The sequence below is a fragment of the Ictidomys tridecemlineatus genome, chromosome 13 (assembly GCF_052094955.1).
Source record: "Ictidomys tridecemlineatus isolate mIctTri1 chromosome 13, mIctTri1.hap1, whole genome shotgun sequence".
NCBI classification, from domain to species: Eukaryota; Metazoa; Chordata; class Mammalia; order Rodentia; family Sciuridae; genus Ictidomys; species Ictidomys tridecemlineatus.
This window is the reverse complement of record NC_135489.1, coordinates 73,345,321-73,369,492: the sequence shown is the minus strand read 5'-3', so window position 1 is coordinate 73,369,492 and position 24,172 is coordinate 73,345,321. Positions and strand designations below refer to the sequence as shown.

The 24,172-nt window shown below is 36.8% G+C and overlaps 1 protein-coding gene across 1 annotated transcript in view; it reads left to right on the top strand.

Moving 5' to 3' along the window:
• Positions 1-13,662, top strand: part of LOC144369694 (methylglutaconyl-CoA hydratase, mitochondrial-like) — a 43,489-nt gene extending 29,827 nt beyond the window's left edge. The window contains exons 3-5 of the mRNA XM_078029828.1: positions 5,546-5,638; positions 7,225-7,281; positions 13,592-13,662. Coding sequence (XP_077885954.1) covers positions 5,546-5,638; positions 7,225-7,281; positions 13,592-13,662 — 221 coding nt within the window. The remainder of the gene's footprint in view (positions 1-5,545; positions 5,639-7,224; positions 7,282-13,591) is intronic.
• The last annotated feature ends 10,510 nt before the right edge of the window (positions 13,663-24,172 follow it).

Here is a 24,172-nt window from a genome sequence, read left to right as displayed (position 1 = left end):
GGAATATCTTACCTCTTGTAAGCTGCTGTTCAGCTGTTTTTCATCACAAGAGTTTGTTGAGTTTCTCCACTTTATTTGGATTTTAACCTAGTGCTAGAACAGCAGTGTTATAAATACTCTTCCTTTTGGCTTTTGCTCTAAGGTCCGTGGCACCTGGGACGTCTCCCTCTTGTAACTCCTGTCTCCTGCCTGCTGGCCCTAACCCTCTCCTCTGGTGTGCATGTTAGTACCCAGGATGCTTCTTTGGCAGTGACCCTGGTGTGAGCCTGTAGGAGAACTGAGGTACAGCCAGCCCGCAAGCTTTGCTCAGGGGTTTGTGTTGTGTTGTTTTTCTGATTTCCTTAATACTTGATTGGAATGGGAGAATGCACTTTAAACTAGAGATAAAGTTTTAGTTGAACTTAAAGGATAATTAGTAATTTATTATGGTTTTTAGTTGTTTTTATTTTATTTCTATCTTTGAAAGATTTCACTGTTTGGAGTTTCCACATAATTTATGGGCATTCCCGTTGAAATACTTGGATTTCTGTTTTACATGACAACACTGGTCTTCAGGCAAAACCCAAATTTAAAAACCACATGACTGACACTGTCATTTCTCCTTAATCAGATTGTTTGTGTTTATATAGAGCCTTGTAAAGAATTGACATCATTTATTACATCTCCTTAAGAGTTGAAAGTAGACACATGGTTTCCCGTGTTTTCGCCCTCCTCTCATTCTGGTTGCCCTTGGGGATGGTGGCCTGGAGGCTGCTGAAGGGTACCAGAGGCCTGCCTTACTGCTCTTTAAATAGCTACACTCTGTAATTGTGTGCTTTAATTATATTTTTAGGAGAATTTCAAAGCATTATTATCTTCTATGTCATACCTGGCTCATTTCCTGATACTGCACTCAAAATAGTGTCTGATGCTGATGGTTGGATAACGCATTGAGTCATCATTGCATCCTGTTGCTGTGGGAATAGCTTGTGCCCACTGGATTTGCAGTTCCTGTTTCATTCCTTTGTACTCATGTACAACTGCCATTGTGATATTCCTTCAGATCTTTAAACTGATAACCTGCCTTTCTAAAGGTGGGTTTTATTGTTTCCCCTGTGTTTATTAAGTACTCACAGGTAGAAGAAATATAAGATGTAAAAACAGGCATATCTGATAACTGTGAAAGTGGCATTCTCTTTGAGATGATGCATATTTTCCTGAAAAGCAGGACAAATGTCTTGGGCTGGGGGCGGGGGACAAGAATTATATATAGTTTTAAATTTATCAAGATGTGAAATAGCTAATATGGAATAATAAGTAAGATATTTTACCTAAATAATTTTTGAGTAGGAAAATTTTATAGACAGCTTTCCACAATGCTAAAATATTAATTTTGGAAATCTCAAGTAGTTAACCTTTTCAGTGATTTGAAGATGCTGTGATTCCTCCTCCTCTCCTTGTTCTTCCTCTTTTTTTTTCTTATTACCTTTCTGGTTCCCTCATTTCCTTTGTCCTTTCCTCCCTTCTGTTCTATCAGCCCTTTTTATTTTTTATTTTGAGATAAGACCTTTCTAAGTCTCCCAGGCTGGCATCCATCCTGCGACCTCATGCCCCACTCAGCCTCTGGAGTTACTGGCATTAGAGTCTCTCTCATACCACGCCTCCACCCCCACCTTTTTCTGGTACGAGGACCCCAAATTTCTTGTCATTTTGCATTATATATTTCTTATAAATCGCAATGTTAATTTTTTTATCCTTCATGAGAAACTTAGTTTCTCAAATTGTTAACTATCAAATTTTAAAATAATTTTTATTAATTCCAAAAGTATTAAATATTGGGGAAAAGGTTATATTCTCTAACATCAGGATCAAGAGCACCTGATCAGGAGCTGATTGATTTGAGCCCCTCCCAGGTCAGCCCCTCCACATTTTCTTTACTTCTCATGTCCAGAGGCTGAGTGATCAGCTTGACCTTCAGCTCCTCTCCCCTCCCTAATGATTTGAGGGGCTGGGGCTGAAAGTTCCAGCCATCTAATCCTGGCTTGGTCTTTTCTGTGATCAGCTCTCATGCTGAAGCTTTTCATCAGTTATCTGGCTGGCATACAAAGTATAGTCTTGTCACTCCAAAGATTCCAATGTTTCTAGGAGCTGTGTGTTTAGAAACAGGTAGGGTGACCAGATGCATATTCATCCCAGTGTCACTTTTCCAGAAGCTTCTTCATGAGTTCCTTTCCGACTTACCAGTGCATGGCATTCCATGCTTCAGAGAGAGAGCATTCATTCTCTACTGAGACACTCTCCAGCTTGGGAACACTTTGGGGATTTTTATTTCTGAAGCTCCCTGTGACTGCATAAGTTCATATTGTTTTTTAAGGTATTAAAAACAAAAGAATTAACAATTATAGAAAAGGAGATAAAATACCAAGTTTAAAGTAGTGGATGGGGAACAGGCAGTGAAAAACTTGGAGGTATATCCCAGTTTAAGAATGTTATTGAGTAGCCTTGATTTGACATCAGGTCTTTGTTTCAGATGGGCAGTGCAGTAGGGGATGGTTTGACAGAGAAGGGTGCCCAGAGTATCATGGAAACAAAGGGAGGGATATTTGAGTAGTGCTTTGAAAGACATGTAAGAACATAAGGACTAGCTAGGTATTCTAGATGGAGATGCAACTCTTGCATAGGTGTGGATTCTTGAATGGGTGTAACTTCTAGAGGTGCTTCTGTTAGCTTGGGGTTGGAACACAGAGTATCTGTCTGAGGCTGGAGAAAAGATGAATAGGTAGACAATAGGTGCCTCTTGTGCTATGCTTATAGTTTACTTCATTTTATCTCAGAGATGGAATCAATAATTGTACAATTTTAGACAGGGGAAAAGCCCAGTAGAAATGTGGAATATGCATCAGAGGGTTAGGTAAAGAAATTCATTTTGAGGCTTCCTACTGGTGAGGAATGATGATACCCAAAACTCTAACAGAACAGGGAGGGGACCTTGAAGATTAGCAAGCTGTTAGAAGACTCAAGACAGCTGGGCATATGGGCATTGAAAAGGAATCCAGGATGGCTTCTTGGATGACTTGGTGAGTGGATCTGCTCCTAACTATGAGTTAGAATGTAGAAGTATTGAAGAGTTGTTGTGGACATGAAAAAGTCTTTAAGTGGAGATGTCCAGTAGGCAGGTGGCTATACAGACATAGTATAGAAAGAAATTTGAGTTTGAGGTAGAGGAGTGTGGACTTCTTGGTATTACAGATAATAAAAGCTGGGTGGGAATGAGAACTCACGAGTAAATCTTATACTGAAGAAGGTACAAGACTGAGAATTAACCAGGAAGGATGTGGGACCCAGCAGGCAAATGGAGAAGGTAATTCAAGGAGACAGTAATCAGGATTACTCTGATCTTAAAGGCTGTATGTTTAATGGGGACTGAAGATTGTACACTGGTTGTGGGACCTGGAGCAAACATCTTGGGGCCTTGGAGGTGTATGGGTATGGGTGACATGGACTTATTCTACTCTGCCCAGAAACTAGTTTGTAAAGGGAGATGAGCCCAAGGTAGGGCTCAGGAAAGGTTTTGATGGGAGGGACATGAGATTGGAGAGGTTGAAGATTGAGGGAACTACAAATAGATAAACTCTATAACCAGGTTCTTAGGAAGGAGGAAGTGTCATGAGCAAGTGACAAAGTCATTCTATTTCATTTGTAGGAGCTTAAGATGACTTTGGGGGACCATTGAGATTAAGTTGCCATTTAATCACTTTATTGATTTTTTCTTTTAAAGTTAAAATTCACTAGATATTGTTTGTACATTAAACTCATTTCCTGATTGTCGACACTGATAAATCTTTCTTTCCCCTGCTAAGTGTGCTAGAAAAGAACATTAGGTGTTTTCCCTGTGCAAAAGCCCTATGCATCTCTGCTCTTGCTAGAGTGTTCTGTCTTAGGTGGCAGCTGCACATGTGTGCTCTTTCTCTGCCTTTTCAGACTTTAGTCTCAGAGTCAGACTGGAAAATTTCTTGATGTGCGAATGGGTGAGATTCAGCATACTTCAAGTTTGGGGATTTTTTTTTTGTATTGTGGATTGATCATTGAGCATTGGCACATGTTAGACAAGTGCTCTAACTGCTCAGCTACATCCCCAGTCCACAAATTCATGTTTTTATTTTTGTTTTTGTTTTTTGGTACTGAGGCTTGAACTCAGGGGCACTTGAGCACTGATCCATGTCCCCAGCCCTAATTTGTATTTTATTTAGAGACAGGGTCTCACTGAATTGCTTAGTGCCTTGCTTTTGCTGAGGCTGGCTTTGAACTTGCGATCCTCCTGTCTCAGCCTCCTGAGCCGCTGGGATTACAGGCATGCACCACTGCACTGGGCAAATTCATATGTTTCTAAAGAAATAAAATGATTTGCCTCTCTTGGGGAATTTCATCTGTTAGCATACCAATGAAAGAGAGAGCTTTTAGGGACTAATGCCTCCCCACCTTATTTTGTGGTTCAGTGGTTAAACCCAGGGCTTTGCACATGTTGGTCAAGCATTCTACCACTGTGCTACATGGAATGGCATCTTTTAAAAACCTGTATTCTCTTTATATAATAAGATTAGCCAGCTTAACTTCATATTCCCATAGTCAGAAATAAAACTAATAGAAATTTTTCTGTTTTACAGAGTAATCAATGAATATAACCAGTCATTTTTTGACAAGTTATAGAAGTAAAATGTCCCCCACTCCCAGCACTGGGGATAGAAGCCAGGGGCACTGTGCCATGAGCTATATCTATATCCTCAGCTCTTTTTTATTTTTTATCTCGATAAGGGGTCGCACTAAGTTGCTAAGCTGGCCTTGAAATTGTGATCCTCTTGCCTCAGCTCCCGAGTTGTTGGGATTATAGGCATCTGCCACTATGCCTAGCCAAATCTGTATATTGTAACTTACAAAAATCTCTATACAATAATATTCTTTCTCTAGACTCCAGAAGTGTAGTTTAGAGTTCTGTGAATGGTGGCTTTTTTCCAGTCATGCTTCTGGGCAAGCTTCCAAAGTCTCCTCCCCAGGAGGTGTGAGTTTGGGAGGAGCCCATTGAGCACCTGTCACTAAATGGTGGAGCTGCCACAGCAACTGGTTGGGCTTCTTCTTTCTTTGTAGGGCATATACCATTTTTTTAAATGAGGTTGTCATTCTTAGCCTCAAAGCAGCCCTTAAATGATCATGAATTTGAGTTATGCATGTCATTTCACCTTGAAATTTTTATGAACCAAACAACTTGTAAAAGACTATACTATAAAAAGTCATAGAACTATTAATTTGACCAAAAGCATTTATGAAAAATTCATTAATGTAGGAAGGTTTAAAGATGATTATTATATGTTCAAGTGGTGGAACACTATGCAATCATTAGATAAAAGTTTTTGAAGAATAATGATGGAAATGTAAATGGTTTGCTAAAGGTAAAATGGATATAGAGTCTATATACAATATCCCATTTAAAAATGTATTCACAAAAAAATGGAATTACATAGTGAGATAATTAACTAATTGAAGAAGCATGACCTTTGTCATCCTGTTTCAGCTAATCTTCCAGTGCCAACGATTGCAGCAATAGATGGCCTTGCGCTAGGTGGTGGTCTTGAATTGGCTCTGGCCTGTGATATACGAGTAGCAGGTAGGTGAGAATTGATCCTATTAAAAATGTAATGTTCAAAAATGGATTTTGTATTTACTTTTGAGTTAATTCCAGTATTTTGTTCTGGTGCTGTTTTTGAGTGAGACATTTTAAAAGTCACCTGTTGGGCCTCATGGTGCATTTAGAACCCCACTGAAGAAAGGGATCTTCTGTTGTCTCTTGCTGTTTTATGGCAGTAGGAAGAGATGTTAGGTCAGACAGATGTGAGTTTGAACTGTAGTTCTTATCCTTTTCATATGAGTTCCCCCCTCTCTCTAAATGGGGGAAACCACTGTGGGAGTGCTTAGACCAAGTACTTAATAACTCTTAAGTGCAGTAATAATAACATAATCCCTTTGCAATTCATTCTATTCCTAAGTGGTTTTCTGAGTATGTAGAGATGGTTATAAAAATAATGAAGACAATTAGTGTTGACTAGTTACTGAGTGCTGCCCAGGTGCCTGGTACACACTTGACATATATTTAGTCACTCACTGTGCCTAGCAACCCTGCAAGCACAGTGCTTTGGTGCAGGAAGACGCTGGGAACAGAAAGAGGGGAAGTAACAAGGCCAAAGGGGTGACTGAACTGGAATCACAGGCCACAGTTCTATTACCCCCCTGGAGTAAGTGTGAATACCAATCTTCTGTGTTGATGTTTCTGGACAATGTCTTCCAGAGAGTTTCAGCTGTAGCTGTTCCATGGGCTCTGGGACTGATCAGACAGCAGACAGCAGTCATTATTCTTCCTTTGGCTCCCATTGTCACCTGATATGGCTGCATATTAAAAGTAGAGTGAATATAATTCATTTAAATAATTTGGATTGTGTCTTGAGACTAGTGGTTGCTTGTCCTTATATATGTTTTCCTTCTTTCTACTTTAAGTCCCTATATATTCTTTTAATGATGAACTCAGTTATTGTTTTATGGTGCTAGAGATCAGTTTGCTTTTCAATTGACAAGCTAAGGTATCTGGAATCCATTTTGAAAGAATGCAGGCTCTTGTAATGAGGATGTGAAAAATAGTCTGAGTACATTTGAATATGCACAATAAGAAATGATCAAGATGTTGTAAGGTACTTGCGAAAACAAACATAACAAAAGGAATGCTTCCCAACTGTCAAACAGTAAATCTATTTGTTGAAAGTAACTAGAGACATGGTCTTGAGAAGTCGCCATATCTGATATATTAAGCTGTTTGATCGAGGGGACAATTCAGGCAGCTAAAGAATTTGTGCTTGTCAGACACAGTCTCTCTCCTGATCCTGAATAATTACTGAGATCCAAGCCTTCAAATGTGACTTGGTAGTATTAGCTCTAATAATATAGTTCTTGTTTTTTACCATCAAAAACGAATTCACTGCCAAGCAGTTTTTAACAGAAAATGTTGTGTTACTCTCCTTATATATAAGTAATTTAGAGTATTTTCTTGTTTCTCTAAGTATCTTTTGAAGTGATTAAAAAAAGTGACACCAGTTAAATTAGTAAACAGTGTTTTAATGTATCTTAGTTTACTAACTCTTTCAAGTTGTGGTTTTTTAATGCTATGATGTGTATGTTTCTTAATTATTTTTTTTTTCTTTTTAGCTTCCTTTGCAAAAATGGGCCGGGTTGAAACAAAGTTGGCAATTATTCCTGGTGGAGGTATGAGTTGTTCACTCCTGTCTCTCAGTATTCTTACTGTGTTCTCAGTTACAGTGTCTAAGGGAAAATTCTGTTCATGGAAAAGGCAGAGGAGACTACTGTATTGTTGGCTATTTTAGTGAAATCCCTATTCAAAATATGCTCCTTTTTAGCTGAAGATGGTGGTCATATACTAGCTATTACTTTCTTTTTGTGCTGTTTTCTTTGCTTTTCTATGTTATTTTAAGTTTTCAATTATTGTACAGTCCACATTGATATCACTGCTTGGATCTCTTTTGTTAAAGGACTACCTGGCAGTTTTGAAACTTTTTTTTTTTTTAGTATTTTTTGGATGTCGATGGGCCTTTATTTAGTTCATTTATTTATATGTGGTGCTGAGAATTGAACCCAGTGCCTCACACATGCTAGGCAAGTGCTCTACACTAAGCCATAACCCCAGCTCCAGTTTTGAAATTTTTATTCATGCATTTAAATGTGTGTGCCCTAACTGAGCTTCCTGCACACAGTCAGACCCTGAGTAGAAGAGGAGAGATGGCTTCTCTGTTGGTCATCTTTGTATCACTGGCACAAAATACCTGAGGTAGACCATGTAGGAGGAGGACAGGTTTACCTTGGCTCATGGTTTTGGAAGTTTCAGTCCATGGTTGGTTCCATTGCTTTTGGACCTGTGGTGAGAAATTACATGGCAGCTGGAAGGCAAAGAGGGAAAAAGGGGCCTAAGTTCCAAAACTACCTTTAATGGCATGCCCACAGTGACCCCGCTTCCTCCTACCAGGCCCCACCAGCCAAGAAAACAAAGCTGGGACCAGGCCTTGAATACATGGGCCTTTAGGGAACATTTCAGATCCAAATGAGCATCTTCCCAAGCTTTGGGCCATATTTTTTGTTTTTGTACAGCAGGACAAAGGTTGGGGTTAGTGGGTAGCCTGAATTTGGAGCTGAAGAGGTTTTGTTTCTTCTGTTCCCATGAAGAACATAGATGAGCTGCTGCTTTTGTGAGTGTCATATAAGAAATCACCATTTCAACATTGACAGTGAAATTTTGCATCATTTATAAATCTGAATTTTTTGCTATTGTGATCTAGAGAATTTGGAGATATTCCCATTTTATGATATCCTTCTTTGAAACAGTTGCTTTCACTTAAGTATGTGTATGGTATAGTAACCTTCCTTGGTAACTTTCACACGTAAATGACAGCTTATCAGTGTTATGGATGAAATAACTGTACCGTGTAAAAATTAAATACAATGTTGAACATGACAGATGTCTGCAGATGAATAGGTTTAAATTGTATGTTAAAGAGTATGTGTCCTGGCTAGGGTAAAGAATTAAAACATAAGGTAGGTAGAAATTTAAACTTAAGTTATAGTGAAATTGGGAAGACTACTCAGTTCATGCACAAGAGTATTCTATTTTGGTCATCCACAAAAATGCTATTTTTTAAGCCCAAAGAAGCATTTAATATCTATCTGTTCTACCATGCCTACCTTGTCCATAGTAACAAATGAAAACACTAGAGAAGGGTTTGTAAGAGAATTAATCTATTTGAAAAAAATTACCAGATAACTAATTGTGAAATAAAATGAAATGGAGAAAAAGTGTGACATTGCACATTTTGGAATTTCTTTTAAGAAATAAACATTTAGGGGTAATTAGGATATAACTAATCCTAGAAAGATTGTGGCTTGCATGGTGCATCCTTGTTCCTCCCCACAAGCTATGGCAATCTAGGAGCCTATAAATGTGACCTTATTTGGAAAGAGGATCATTAAAGATGTAATTAAAGGGTCTCAAAATGAGCATATCCTATAATATCTGAGGGACTCTAAAGTTCAATGAGAAAGTATCCTTACAAGAAAGAAAAGAAACAGGCAGAAGAGAAGATCATGTGAAGACAGGGGAATAATGCACGCATAAGCCAGGCAATGCCAAGGATAGTCTGCAGTCACCAAAGTGTGGGGGAAGGCACCATGGTACAGTTTCTCCTTCAGAGTCTCCAGAAGGATCCAGCCTCACAGAGACCTTGATTTTGGATTTCTGCCCTCCAAAACTGGGAGAATAAATTTCTGTTGTTAATATGTGGTATTTTTTTGTTATAGCACTCTTTGGAAACTGATACTGTCACTTTTCAATGATATTAAAGTAATATGTTTAGACAGGGGTTAGTAGGTGGAAGAGATTGGGGATGGGAGAAAACTGAACTTGATAATTTGAATACTTACCATGCCTTGAAGATGAAGTGTTTTGTATTAAAACAACCAAAAGTTAAAACACTTCTATAATGTAAAAAATGGATTGTACTTCAGAAATGAGGGTGAGCTTTATTGGCTTCCTTCCTTCTGTTGTGAATGCCTCATGAGTGGCATTGTGAGTGGCAATGTGCTATGCCTTGTGAGTTCTAGATATCAGAATTTCTCCCAGTGTACTTAAGTTCTTCAGCATTCTTTTTAAGTGGATCCATTAATTAGAATACTTTTTTTTTGGTAGATTTGAATCAATTTGTTCGTATGTTTTCTCATGAATGGGATTATTTTTCTAATTTTTATTAAATAAATTTTATCATAAAAATTATAGTGCTTTAATATTTTCCCATTTATTTATAATAGCTGGTTCTAGCTGGGCACAATGGCACATGTCTGTTATCCCAGTGACTCGGGAGGCTGAGGCAGGAGGATTGTGAGTTCAGAGCCAGTCTCTGCAATGGGAGGCACTAAGCAACTCAGTGAGTCTCTGTCTCTAAATAAAATACAAAAAAGGGCTGGGTACGTGGCCCAGTGGTCGAGTGTCCCTGAGTTGAATTCCTGGTACTGTGCCCCGCCCCCCCACTGCCGCCTTAAACATCCAGCAGGTTAGTTTTACCCATTTTAAAGTAATAATGCTGGGCTTTAACTTTTATGTTTATAACTTTTACAGTTAATTTTTACGTAACACAATATCCTTATTTTATTTATTAACTTATGTAATGCTGAAGATCTGCCTGAAGGAGAAAATGACACCTTAGCATCTACTGTATGATCCAATCACTCTACGCCAACAAGGCAGCTTGCAGACCCAGAGACCCCATTAGATTTTGGCTATAAAAACTCTCTTTTGCCAGGTCCTCCTCTCTTGCTCTCTCCTTTTCTCTCACTTTCCCTGTTTCTCATTCTCCCTCTCACTTTTTCCTTCCTTTCTCTTTTTCCTTCTCTCTCTCTCTCTCTCTCTCTCTCTCTCTCTCTCTCTCTCTCTCTCTTCTTTCTCTCTCTCTTTTGTGTTAATCAGACACTGCCACAGTAAAGGTCTCTTGGTTGCTCTAAGTGTAGTGGTCACATTTTTTTAGTTATAATGAAAATACAAAGTGAAATTAACAATAGTAAAAACATATTTAGCTTGTATATAATTTTGAGCCTTGGCTGAGTTATACATTATATTTTTTATTTGAGATCACAGTAATTTTTCCAATAAAGTTAATTTTTGAATATAACTTTAAATTAACTGAAATGTGGCCTACTTTGACATGCTGTAAGGTGGGAGGCAGAGCCTTATCTCAGGTAAGGCAGGGTTCTTCACAATCTTAGGTAAAATGTTTTAGTTTTAAAGTTGATCTTTGTCTCTCTTTTTAGATAAAATTTTATACAATTTACATATATTGTTTTCTGACTCTGTATGAATTTTAGTAGTAGAATATGACATACATCTGAAACATTACTTAAGGAAAGGCTGAGAGCCCTTAACATATTTTTCCAGGTGGAAAAGTGGCAAAATGTTTTAAATTATTTAAATTATTAGTCTTTAAAAAATTAGGCTCTTTTTCTGTCTCAGTTGGCTCATTATTTGAGTATAGGAAAGCTGTTGATTTAATTTAACTTCTTTTCCTATTTATAATTCCATTAATTTCCTTTTTGCCTGATTGTCCTAGTTAGGGTTTCAAGGAACTAAATTGAATTGGAGTGGTGAGAGTGGACATCCTTGCCTTGTTCTTGATTTTAGAAGAAATGCTTTTGTTTTTTATTCATTCAGTATTATTCTGGATTGGATTTGTCATTTTTTGTATATGGTGTGAGGTATGGATTAATAGTCTTTGTGCATAAAGACAGTGCTTGTTCCAGCATCATTTGTTGTACCTTTGTTTAAAAAAAAATGAAGTGTTTTTATAGGTGTGGTTTATAGCTGGAGAGTTCTGTCCAATTATTTGTCTGTTTTAATACCAATACTATACTGTGTTGAGCACTGTAGCATTATAATCTTGAAATCAGGTAGTATTAGTTTTTCTACTTATTTGTCAAAGTTGTTTTATCTAATCTGGATCCTACGTGTTTCTGTATGAATTTTGGAACCAGCATGTCAATTTCTACAAAATCCTGTTGGAATTTTGATTGAGGTTACATTCAGTCTTTGGATCAGTTTGTGGAGACTTGATATCTTCCTGACTTTTTAGAACCACAGTGTCTATTTTTGTTAGATCTTCTCAGCATTTTTTAATGTTCAGTTCTTGTCTGGCAGACTGTTCTGTAAATACAAATTAAGTTGGTTGACAACGTTATTCAGATTTTCTATGCCTTTCCTGGTTTTCTTTCCACTTATTCTGACAATTGTTGAGAGATCAGAATTTGAATTTCCAACTGTAATTGTAAACTCATCACCTTTCTCTTTGTAGTTCTGTTGTATTTGGCATATGTATTTTGAAGTTCTGTTAAGAGCACAGACATTTAGTTTGCTCACATCTCTTGGTGAATTGACCTTTGTATTATTTTTAAAATCATCTTTTTTCCCCCTTAGTAATGTTCTTTGCTTTTGAAAATCGGTGTTTGATATTCACATGGCTTCTGCAGTGTATGTTTGACTAGGATGGCCGGATGCAGCCCTTTCTAGTTCATTTCTGGGCTCTCCTCCCTATATTCTTAGTCTGTGTGTGTTTGTTAGTCAGCATACCGGTGAGCCTTGTTTTTTTAATCCTATCTCACAACCACTTCCTTTTATTTGGGAGATTCAAGTCATTTAAGTTTAATTTAATTATTCACATTGTTGTTTAAATTTCTCATTTTCTTATTTTTTTCTATTCCGTCTGTTTTTGTTCCTGTTTTCTTTTTGCTGTCATTTGGATTAATCAAATATTTTTATGATGCTGGGTTATCTTCATTGTTTTTTATACTATTCTTTCTTATTTTGCTATTTTTTATTGTTTTAGGGTATTTACTGTACATCTTTAATTATGACAGTCTGCCATCAAGTGATAAACCATTTCATATGATAGTAAGTATTTCATTTTTTTCTCTGACCTTTATGTTACTGTTTTTTTGCATTTGACTTACATGTATACTGCACGGTTATATCTTTGTTTGCATAGTTAATTATTCTTGAGAGATTTAAGTAATTAGGAAAAATCTTATATTTTTACCTACATAATTATTGCCAGATCTTTTTATTTCTCTGTGTAGACCATATTTCCCTCTGTTAACTTCTTTTCTGAAGTGTATGTTTTCTGGTGATAAACTTAGTGTTCTTTCTTTCTTTCTTTCTTTTTTTTTTGATACTGGGGATTGAATCTGGGTGCTTCACCACTGAGCTGTATCCTAGCCTTTTTACATTTTTATTTTGAGAGAAAGACTCAATACTCTTTGCCCAAGCTGGCCTTGAACTTGCAATCCTCCTGCCTCAGCCTCCTGAGTAGCTGGGATTACAGGTGTGCACTACTGTGCCTGGCTTAGACTCAGCTTTTGAATGTCTGAAAAAGTTTTTGTTTTACATCTGTATTTGAAAATCTTTTTGATAGATATGGAATTCTAGGTTGTCATTTGTTTTTCCTTTAGTTTTAAAGATGTTCTGTTGTCTTCTTTGTTGCATAGTATTTCCTGACAAGAAATCTTCTGTCATCCTCTTCCTTGTTCTATGTATGTAACTGCTTTTAAGGTTTTAGTTCTCACTGGTTTTGAGCAATCTGAATCACAGTGGGCTTTGGTGTGGTGTTGCCGTGTTTCTTTTGCCTGGTGTTCATTGAGCTTCCTGAATCTCTGCTGCTTCTGTTGGTTCCCCTGGCCTCAGCAGCTTGCTGACACACTCAATGGTTCAATGCTCTGCTGAAACCTCAGGATTTCTAGAGTTTTATTCATCCCTGCCCTGCACACTCCTGTCACATGGATCTCTTCTGACTCTCAGCTTCTTTTGAAGTGAAAAGGTCCACTGGCTTAGCTTAGTTTTTTCTTCTCTGGGTCCTGTCCACATCTCGAGGGGCAGACACTCACAGGGCTCACCTTGTTTTCTGCCTTTCAGGGGCCTTTCGGCTGCCCTTTGTTGCCTCACAGTCCTGAAACCTGTTGTCTGGTTTTTCAGGCAGGAAGGTGAATCCAGCCTTTGCCACCCCATCTTCGCTAGAAGAGGAAGTGCTGTGGTTTCTTAACTGAATAAAGACACTTTACTTTTTAGTTGCATTTTCTTTCCCAAGTGACCACTTAGACTTACCACTATTAATTGGTAACATTGTTATTGTTGTTGTTGTTATTATTATTATTATTAAGACCAGGTACTACTTTCAGTGTCACAAAGGTGAAATTAAATTTAAGAGTGATAATCTTAACAGGAATTTGATATGAGTAAAGCACCACCTTTCCTTTGAAACAGACTTTTCAGCTTTTACAGTTGTCACTCAGAAGTGAGTACAATCTGTCAAAATTACAGAGAGATATAGAGAGATGGAAATGGATCAGTGTTCCGGTTTCATGTCTGTAAATTGGATTTTATAAAATGGGCTTTTTGCTACCTATATGATTATGCTGTGAAATTAGAATGTATTTTTATATTCAAGTATCCTACCTTCCCTTTTGTTTATATTTTCATGTGAAGTTGGAACTTTGCAAATTGTGCTTCGACGTTGTGGTTACTAAACGTGGAAACCTTCTGTGGCCACTCTGTACCAGTTTTTGCTTCTTTTCTTTTCCTGCGCTTCCTTCCTTTGACTTATGCCTTTTCCTCTCTTTCCTGACATCTTTTCATTTGGAATGCACCTACTCCATCTACCGTGTCCCCTCCAGTGGGGTAATATTGAGCAACCCACTCCTAGAGCCGAAGTTCTTTTGCCAGCTATGATAACTTTAGTAAGGAAGCAATGGTGCTACTGTAAAAATCACTCCTAGAGAATTTGAATGCACAAGTAAGGTTGCTATTTTCTTTTAAAATGAAAATATATAAATAATAGAAGTATATATCAGAAATGGAAGATTATTTGGGAAAATTTAAAAATTTAATTAATCAGTAATTGAGGGATTTCTTAAAACCAGTTGGCTGTGTTGCCTTATGTAACTTTATTTTGATTCATATTGTAAGGAAATATTAAACCCAATAAGTAGTAATTATTAATGTTTTGAAACTTGTCATTTAAAATTTTTTTAAAATTTGTCCACTAGTATATTAAGACATATAAACATGAATTTTCTCCTGAAATACAATTATATTATAATTCCCTTCTGCAATTTGATGTTTTTGATAATAATGATACATTTTAGAAATTTCTCCTTCCTGTTTTACTTGTAACTAATGGAAAACTTTTAGTGCTTCAACATGAAATCTTCTGGTTTTCAGTTTGATATATGCTTCCTTAATTCCTTAATTGTTAATGAAATATGACATATTGATAATGTTAAAATTTTGATACCTGAATTCCTTAGATTTTCTTTTGAAAGATTTTGACTTTCCTGGAATGAACTATTAATTAGTCATGATATGTTATTCTTTCATACTAAATTCTAATTCTGCATTCTGTATTGTACCTATATTGGAATGGCATTTCATGGATTAATTTTTATAGATGAGATTGAAGTTTTGTTTTGTATGTTATCTTAGCAACATAACCTTTAAATATTAGTATCTAAAAAAGTACTTAGAAGACTTATTATCTCCTCTCTGGCATACTAGAAAGTAATACTGGAATCACCATTTCTTGAAATTTTTATATTAAATTTATCTGTGTATGTTGGTACATTTTAACATTTAAAAATTCCCTTTAATAACTGGTATTTCTTGGGAAATATGGTTTGCACAGATTTCCCAGAAGTATTAACATTGACTTGTAGTTGTTTTCTTACATTTCTAGAGATTCCCTCTCATATTTGACTGTCTTCACTAATTCCTAGAAATAGCTCTTATATTGCCTTTTTAAAAAATTGCACTCTTGGGGCTGGGGATGTGGCTCAAGCGGTAGCGCGCTCGCCTGGCATGCATGCAGCCCGGGTTCGATCCTCAGTATCACATACCAACAAAGATGTTGTGTCTACCGAGAACTAAAAAATAAATATTAAAAATTCTCTCTCTCTCCTCTCTCACTCTCTCTTTAAAAAAAATTGCACTCTTTCTCTCTCTTCAAGTTTATGATTTTTTACTTATATATTCTGCCTTTTCTTTTCTTGGTGTTTTCATTCCCCTTTTAGTAACTTAGCAATTTAAATATTTAATTAGTTTATATTCATTTTTTGATGAAGGCATTTGACTGCATTTTAAGCCAGCTTCAGCTATTTTCCTTTCATTTTTATATGATACTTTTTATTTTTCAATTCACATTTTTATTCTTATTTAATTTGTAACCTTTAGGTGCTTTTGGTATTTCCTCTTAATATTTCTATGTTACTAGAACATGTTAGATTGTGCTTTCTAGAGCACTATTTTTAGGAAGTGATTGCAGTTTCATTTTTGTATAATTGCATTGGCTAGTTTTTATAAATATATTTTTGGGGACTTTGAAAAGGAATATTCTTTTTGATTACATAGATTTTGGTGCCTGATAGATGATATATTTATTATGGTTTTATCCAGTTTATCCTCATCTTGTGTTTCATAATTTGAATTTTTCTTTAGATGTGGTACTGTCAGAGTCAGCCAGTAATCTTTATTGAGTTTCTGAAAAATGATATTGAATTGCAGTTACATGTTTCTGGTTTTTTATCATTTGGAAAACAAATCAAAAACAAATTTATTACAGTCACATTACTGTGTAGATAAGGATAGGCCCCAGTAATGAGAACTCAAATTGATAACAGTTTACATATGCAGTATTCACTTTCATTCAGTAGTAACTATTTTTTGAAAGTGAAGCAATAAAATGTTGAAATATTTTTTTATGTAAATCTACTGATTCTTGAATTTTTTTTTCAAATATTGAAAACATAAATAACCTTATGAGAGCTAGCGCTAACTTATGGGGTGTGAAAAGGAAATTCATAATTTGATATTGGCTCAGGATATTATTTTTGTCCTTGCATGGAAAAATTATTTAAAACTCTTAATGCATGACGGTGCTTTAGGAAGCTATTTCAGTACTAGCCTCAAAGGACAGATTACTATTCTTTTCCCACCCTAATAAACTAGGTCACTGGTTTTGGGCACATTTCCGTAATGTGAGATTTATTTGATGTTCAAGGGTGCTGTCTAGAAATAGTGATGCAGTGTCAGCAAGGCCATTTTTCATTTCATGAACATAATTTCCAGTGCCTTGAATTAATTTATTCTTCAACCTGTTAATAATTACTTAATCACTGTTGTTTCAGAGTTGGAAAAAGCGAGTGGAAGTGGCCATTGTTACCGAGTTAGGTAATGAGTTATGGAGTTCCTGTTCAGTTTAGGTTGAAATTTGAAAACCAAGTGGTTGAAATTTTATGAAAACCAAGGAACAACTTTCTACTTGACACTGTGATAGTATTTGTTGCCTCAAGTGACTGCAGATACTCATCTAATCACCTGAGTGTTTTGTTGGATTACATTTTCCTATGGGCAACTTTATGCTCAGGGAAATTCTCTATTCTGCTCACCACCCAGAAACAAGTACCTGAAAAACACAAATAACCATAATGCTTCTCTAAAATTAATTATTTATAGGTCCTATAATATTTAATATCTAAAACAAACTGTTTTAATTTAGTTATGTATCAGTTCAGTGTTTCAAAGAGAGATGAAGAAAATATGAATCACTCAAAACCACTAGCCTCGTTTGGTGTTTCGAGGACCAGGAGCTGGGCTCTCTGGGTCTCATTTCTTGCTCTGTAGCCTTGGGAAAGTGACTTGACTCTCTTGAGTTTTGTTTCTTAAATCTGTAAGTGTGAGTGGCCTTGTGTAATTTATAGTGTACTGTGAGGATGATGGGAATGAATGGACGCACAAAGTTTTGAAAGGATTCTGGTAGATAATTACCACTAACTCTGGGGGCAGTAGTAGTAGTCCTTGTTATTATTGCTGTGAGCATGTTAGTCCTTTATGGATATCACCCAACCTCCTACTCCTTTGGCTATGCCTGTTCCTTTCTTGTCTAATAAATTGTTACTGTCTTCTGTGTGGTTAGGATACCTAGTTTTGTTAATTCCCCTGAGGATAAATTTTTAGAAATTTGGCCTAATTTTTAACTATTCAGGAGATATAATTCCAGTCAGCCTTACCTGAACATAATTAATAGGAACTTTTCTAAACTAACAGTAAAGGGTAAAGCTTGGTAAGGGAAATTACAGATTTGGGCCTTTTCTGGATTTCCTTTTCTTGTTTAATAGATACTTTTCTTCCTTGTTTGTCTAAAGTTCATTTTCATCTTATTATTGTTAACCTCTGTAACGATTTATCTAATGTTAATCAGGTCCTGAATTATCCAGAAATTTATTTTGAGTGCCAATCTAATGTTTATTTTGTTCTCTTAATTTTTATACACTTGGTTTTTTCAGTTATAAATATTTTGCTGGTTCTTTCTTTCATAAACTTTACAACAACTTTTGGGGATTCAGTGGAAAATAAATATTATAAAATCTGGAAAGTTTTAGAATTTTTGTGTAAGTGCATTAAGAACAAGTCATTTGGTTTTTGAAATAAGAACCTCATGACATCCTGTCCTTCTGCAGTTTGCAATTACATCTCTTTGCTGGTCTGGTGATGTCAAGGATGTGTTGTCATGGCACTTGGTGTAAGAGAAGGGACTTACTCTGGTGTCAGCAATATCTAGCTTAGTGCTTGTTAAATGATAGGTGCTTAGTAAATGTTTCTTAAATGGAATGAGATGATTTTACTTTTTAATTTTGTAGTTTCTAGGATTTTTCGGAGGCATACCCAAAAATTATGTTTACATGTTTGGATTTCTTTTTACTTATAATAAGTATGTTTTACACAGGCACATTTTGTTGCTTTTGTTGTAGTTTGATTGTTTTTAAGTAGGCCTGGTTTCTATGCCCTTTATTGACCTAGGATTTGGTAGCAACTGTTTTCCTGTTGTAACATAGACCCTGAGAGAGTCCTTCATTTGTGGTCCTCAATTGATCCTTGCTGAAGAAAGAAGCAGATTGTCTTTCTTAAGCTCAAGCACACCTGGCCAGCCCTTTTACAAGCTCTGAGACAGAGGAAAGAAAACAGATGAATATTCAGGAGTTTTTTTGTGGCTGCATAAAATTAAAGGGGCAAAAAGCATTACTCATAAGAATTCAGACCCTTTTAAAATGCAAACCACTGAATTTTCATGAGTGAGTGATTTCTCTGGAACTAGAGCCACCCCCCTCCCAGTGCCTGTTATTTGGGTCTCTGTGTAAATATTATTTGGCTGATTTGACTCATGAATGTACACATGACTCAAGAACACATAAAGATAGAGGAGGTTTAAAAATATTTCAGTTTGATACCTTTATTCTGTGTAACCTTAGTTTAAGTGTAATCTGTTGTTGTTGTTGATGTTATTGTTTTGGGTACTGGGGATTTAACTCAGGGGCACCTTATCAGTGAGCCATGTCCCCAGCCCTTTTTTAAATTTTTTATTTTGTGACAGGGTCTTGCTAAGTTGCTGAGTCCGGCCTCAAGATTGTGATCTTCCTGTCTCAGCCTCTGGAGTTTCTGGGATTACAGTCACACACTACCACGCCCAGTTGATATTTCAGAAATTCCAAATTGCTATGAATATATGTGAAATGTAGCGTATTAGTTTTTCAACAATTCTTAAAAACAGTGCTTATTAGTATCCACTTACTTAACCAACACTCTGGTACTAGTCAGTTGTAGTAGAGTCTTTATGTCCTGCTGCCTTCAGGAGAGAGCTGCTTTACAGGCAATGCTAGGAAGGGCTTTCTCTTTGGTGAAGGGTATGATGAACCCTCATATCATTTTCCTTTTTGATTTTCGGCCTTGCCGTCATCGGGAGTCCTCTTTTCACGTCTCTGAGTCCCTGTTGTACAGTTTGTGTGGCTGCTCACTGGTTCTGGCAGCCTTTGCCCAGTCCAGGGGAGCTGCTCTGCCGCAGTGCTGGTCTGCAGCAAGCTTCTCACCAGAGGTTGGCCTCTCTGGTGTGGTTTGGAGCTACGATCCTTGTTTGTGGTGTCTCTTGGTTCCTGACTGGTTTCATTTTTTGCTTTTATTTGGTGCTGATTGTACATAATGGTGGGATTTGTTGTTACACATTCATACATGCACACAATATAACAATCTAATATTCCTGCCTGTTTTTTATAATGTATTTCTTCAGCATTTATGGTCATTCTTGCTGCCACCCAAAACCCTTTTAGTTAATTCCTTTTCTGTGTAAATCAGCCAAAGTTTGTTCCCATTACTAGCAGCTCAGAAGAGTGGCTGACTGAGTCATGGACTGTTGTCCTGATTCGACATCAGTGAGTACATTGATACTCAAGTGCAAGTGTTACACACTTGAATTTTGCTTTCCTTTGGAATGTGTTCTGTGCTTAGTAGATCTTTTTTCTGTGAAGAATTCTTTTGGGTTTGTAGGTCTGGGAGATACATCTCTCTTGGGTATGTTATTTTTGTCCCAGACCCTTGTTGTAGTGGCTAGAAACTTGGCAGTGAACAAAAGTGACAGAAACTTTTGAAAAGCCTTCTTGGAGCTTGTATTTGAGGAGGCAGACAGATAAATAATCTACGTAATATCCTAGATGGTGCTAATTGTGGTGATAAAAAAGGAGGGGAGAAAGAGTGTGGACCAAAAGGCCCTCAGATTGGGGGGTGGCCTAGAAGGATCTAATAGTCTCAAGACAGAGGTGGTAGAGTGCTGGGCCCTGCACCTGTTTCTTCTGAGTGGGTCTGGGGGCCAAGGAAGGAACAAGGCTGACCCAGTGTCCTCATGGCCTCTATCTCCCACTCACTGACTCCTTAGGTCATTGATGCAGGACCCTGACTGGACCTGTAGAAGGAGCATTTTAAAACAACAGCTATAGCCAGAGAAACATGGGGCCAGTAGTAAAATTAAACATGCATTTGCTGTAGGATGAGGTTTAAAGGTACATTAGAATATAAGAATTAACATGGTACATACTATAAAACTTTAAATCTGGACCATATTTAGTTATCTTAATGTCTATTTTGTTGTGATACCACATACAAAGAATGTGTAAGAGTACTAGATTTTAGAATAATTTAATCTCCAGGGGAGCTGCTGTTGTATTTTCTTATTTAACACATACAAGAATTTGATACCTGATATGCACTAATGCTGCTGTGATATATGCTGGAAAGTCTAGGTTTTGTAGAAAATTAGAAGCATATTGGAGATTTTTGTATTTCACTATCAAAGGACTAATATTTTATTATATGCAAAAGCTATTCATATATTTGTTGTAATTGCCATAGAGAAAGTCCTACAGAGCATCAGTTGGGTCTTTCCTCACCTATGCTTCTCACTAAATGCCTTATGACTGAATATTTATTTTTGTCAGTGTGAATATTAAAGGAAAGCTAAACAGAAGCAATCTTAATATCATGTTGATTACATTCCAAGAAAGAAAAAAAAAAAAAGAAATGGCAGACATTAAGCCTGAATGCCATTTGCTATAATTACTCTGTGTGAAATATAACTGATAGCTGTCAAGCTTTGATTGAAATTTACTGAAGGTTGACACCAGCTGCATGCATTAATTGTCTCTGCAAGCAAATGCACATACCACAGTTACCATTTGGAAGCTTGCTCTTTCTGTTTAATTTGTTGTAAAGTATTTTGTGATTGAGTTTGGATGATTGCTGCTGTAAGTTCAGATTTATTTTTGCTTCATTTCCAGCAGACAAAAGTCCTTTTAGGGGGCTGTGGCTGCGGCTCAGTGGTAGGGCACCTTCCTTACACGTGTGAGGCACTGGGTTCAATTCTCAGCACCATATAAAAATAAATGAATAAAGATATTGTGTCCATCTACAACATATATATATATAAATGCAAATATATATGTACATATTTGTGTGTGTATATATATATACACACACACACATATAAACTCCTTTCAGCTATATTCTGAATATTCATTTAACAGTGATATTTCTAAATTGCACAATACTGAACATTCGTAGGAGGGGAGATTACAATACTATTTTAAAGACCCCCCTCCCCCCATGCTCACCTTTGATACCAAGTATTGAACCCAGGGATGCTTAACCACTGAGTCATATCCCAAGCCCCTTTTAATTTTTTATTTTAAGGCAGGGTCTTGCTAAGTTGCTGAGGCTGACACTGATTCTCTTGCCTTAGCCTTCCAAGCCACTGTGATTGCAGGCATGTACCACTGTGCCCGAACTAAAGAAGCACTTTTTATCTATGTTTGTAATTAATATTTATATAGCTTCCTTTCTTGGACAATATTTAACTCATTCTAGATACAGGGATTCCAATTTATATATTAGTGTTGTTTTTTTAAAGCCTCCATCAAAGTGATGAATACCAGTTTGTGAGTTTACTTGGATTGTGCACAAGTGTATTTTGGTGGTTGAATAACTACAGTGTTTGATCTGATAGGTACTGCATATGGCATCAAGCAGGCTGTACCAGCCTGTCAAATATTGATTCTTTTTCATGTTGATTGCAGTACAAATTGAATGAATGTTCTGAAGGCCAAGCAGAAGTTGTTTATTCGTTTATTGCCCTACAAGGATTATGTATTTGAGTCTGACATGAGCCAAGAAAGTATGAATGTGGTTTAAAGTTATTTCAGTATTGCTGGACTGTTGAGGATCTGCAGTAGACATTTTTTGGGGTTTGGCAGCCCAGCTTTTGTCTCCCTTCCTGAAAACATCCCAGTTTCTACAAGAAGAAGCCACGGATTGTTCTTACTGGGGTGTGGGCCAGAGCCCCTTCTGCCTCTTCTGCCCTTGGATGGGACCTGCTTGTCTCTATCTGATACTTTCTGAAGAGCTTTCCTCTAGTAGGAGGTAGAGGTGGCAGGAGCTGTGGGAGGATGTCTCTGTGGGGACACTATGGCCCTTCCCTTGGGCACTGACAGGCTACTTGTGTTAGCTGTTACCTTTTAGAGCTTCCCTGTGATTCTGCCTGAGAATCTTCTGAAAATCTCTTTTTCCTCATGCTAACCAGAGTTGATTTGAGTTCCTTATGAACTTCACAAGAACTTTAATTGGCTCTAGAAGTATAGCCTTAAAATCTAAAATGAAACTTAGTAAAACTGTCCCCTGCTGGCTCACATGATACAGTTTGATGCCTGTTTATACTCCACTGTGGGTGCTGGTTCTTCCACTGGGCCTGTGGACCCAGCCAGGTGGCACTTTGTTCTCTTTGTAGTGGGTGTTGAACATGTGGTTTGTGCAGGTTTGGGTCAGCACTGATTCCCAGGGCCCTAGTGTTTAAAGCCATGGTTGGTCACTGGATACAGTGTCTTATATGAAGGGGTAGACCAACTAAAACATTCCCTACACAGGATTTTTATGTAATGCATTGTGAAAGTAAACTAAATAAGTACTTCCTTTTCTCTTTTGTTTTTAATGTGATGGGGTACGAAGTATATAAGATGACTAAAGTTCAAGCATTATAATGGTTTTTAAATTCACTTATACAGAATAAAATATACTTTTATCATTGGAGGTATTTGTTTTCTATTGAAATTAAAATTTTGTTGAGTGAATTATGTATTAAAAAGAAAATAAACATTTTTTCAGACTTGAGTATGAAGTAATTAAAAGGAAAATTCGAGGATTTGTATTTAGGTCTGTCACTGTATTGTGTTTCTTTTGGATCACTGTCTTTATCACATCTTTTCACCTTGGTCTGCTAGAGAGCATTTCTGTAAATTAGTCCATCTTTTATGAGAAGGTGCATGAAATATGGTTTCTCAGATATTTAGAAAATGTTAATTATCTGAATAATAGCACCTCAATAGGTTACGCCATGATAGATTAGTCATAACAGCAGCTTGTTTTTATTCTTGTCTGTTAAATATATGCCTAGATGTTCTAGTATACACCATATCCTTGAATATATTTAAATGCATCCCAATTGAGTAGGTATCAAATTACTTTAAAAAGAAGATACTGAAATAATAGCACCTGATGTATTAACATTAAAACTGGGGTTTTAAGAAATATATCTATGTGGTGTCATGTTTTCTTCAGTGTGTGTATGTTCTTTTCACATTTGCAGGGTTTACATACACTTTAGATTTTGTGCCTTCCCAGCATAGGAATGAATGAGTGATGTTGGAATGAGTTTATTCTAACCTCCCAGAGTATGTTCCCATTATAGAAATGTTTTATAGAATGAGAAGGCCTATGAGATAGTGCCAGAACCTAATTTAACCCAAAGTTTAGTTTTGCTTTCAAGTATAAAAGAAAACAGTACCTCTGTGCAAAGACACTTATAATGGTAAAAAGCAAGTTGAATTTCGAATGATGATGTTTTTTGGCTCTTAAGAGGAGGTTGATGCCAAGTCTTTTAATATGGTCTTCATTTTGCCTTCCTTCAAGGCATCCCTGTAGAGTTAATGTTTCAAGACCAGGGCATCCCACGGCTGAGGTCGGAAGTCAGTGGGACAGATATGTGAACCTGGAGTGAGCCTAGGCAGTAGTACAGTATTTGTGAATGGAGGGGCCAGAATCAGCAAATTTACACTATTATATTTCTTCCAAGAGCTCATATAGAAAAAGTGGTAGGGGCCTCAGGATAAAGGCAGTGCTCAGAGTGGAGAAAAG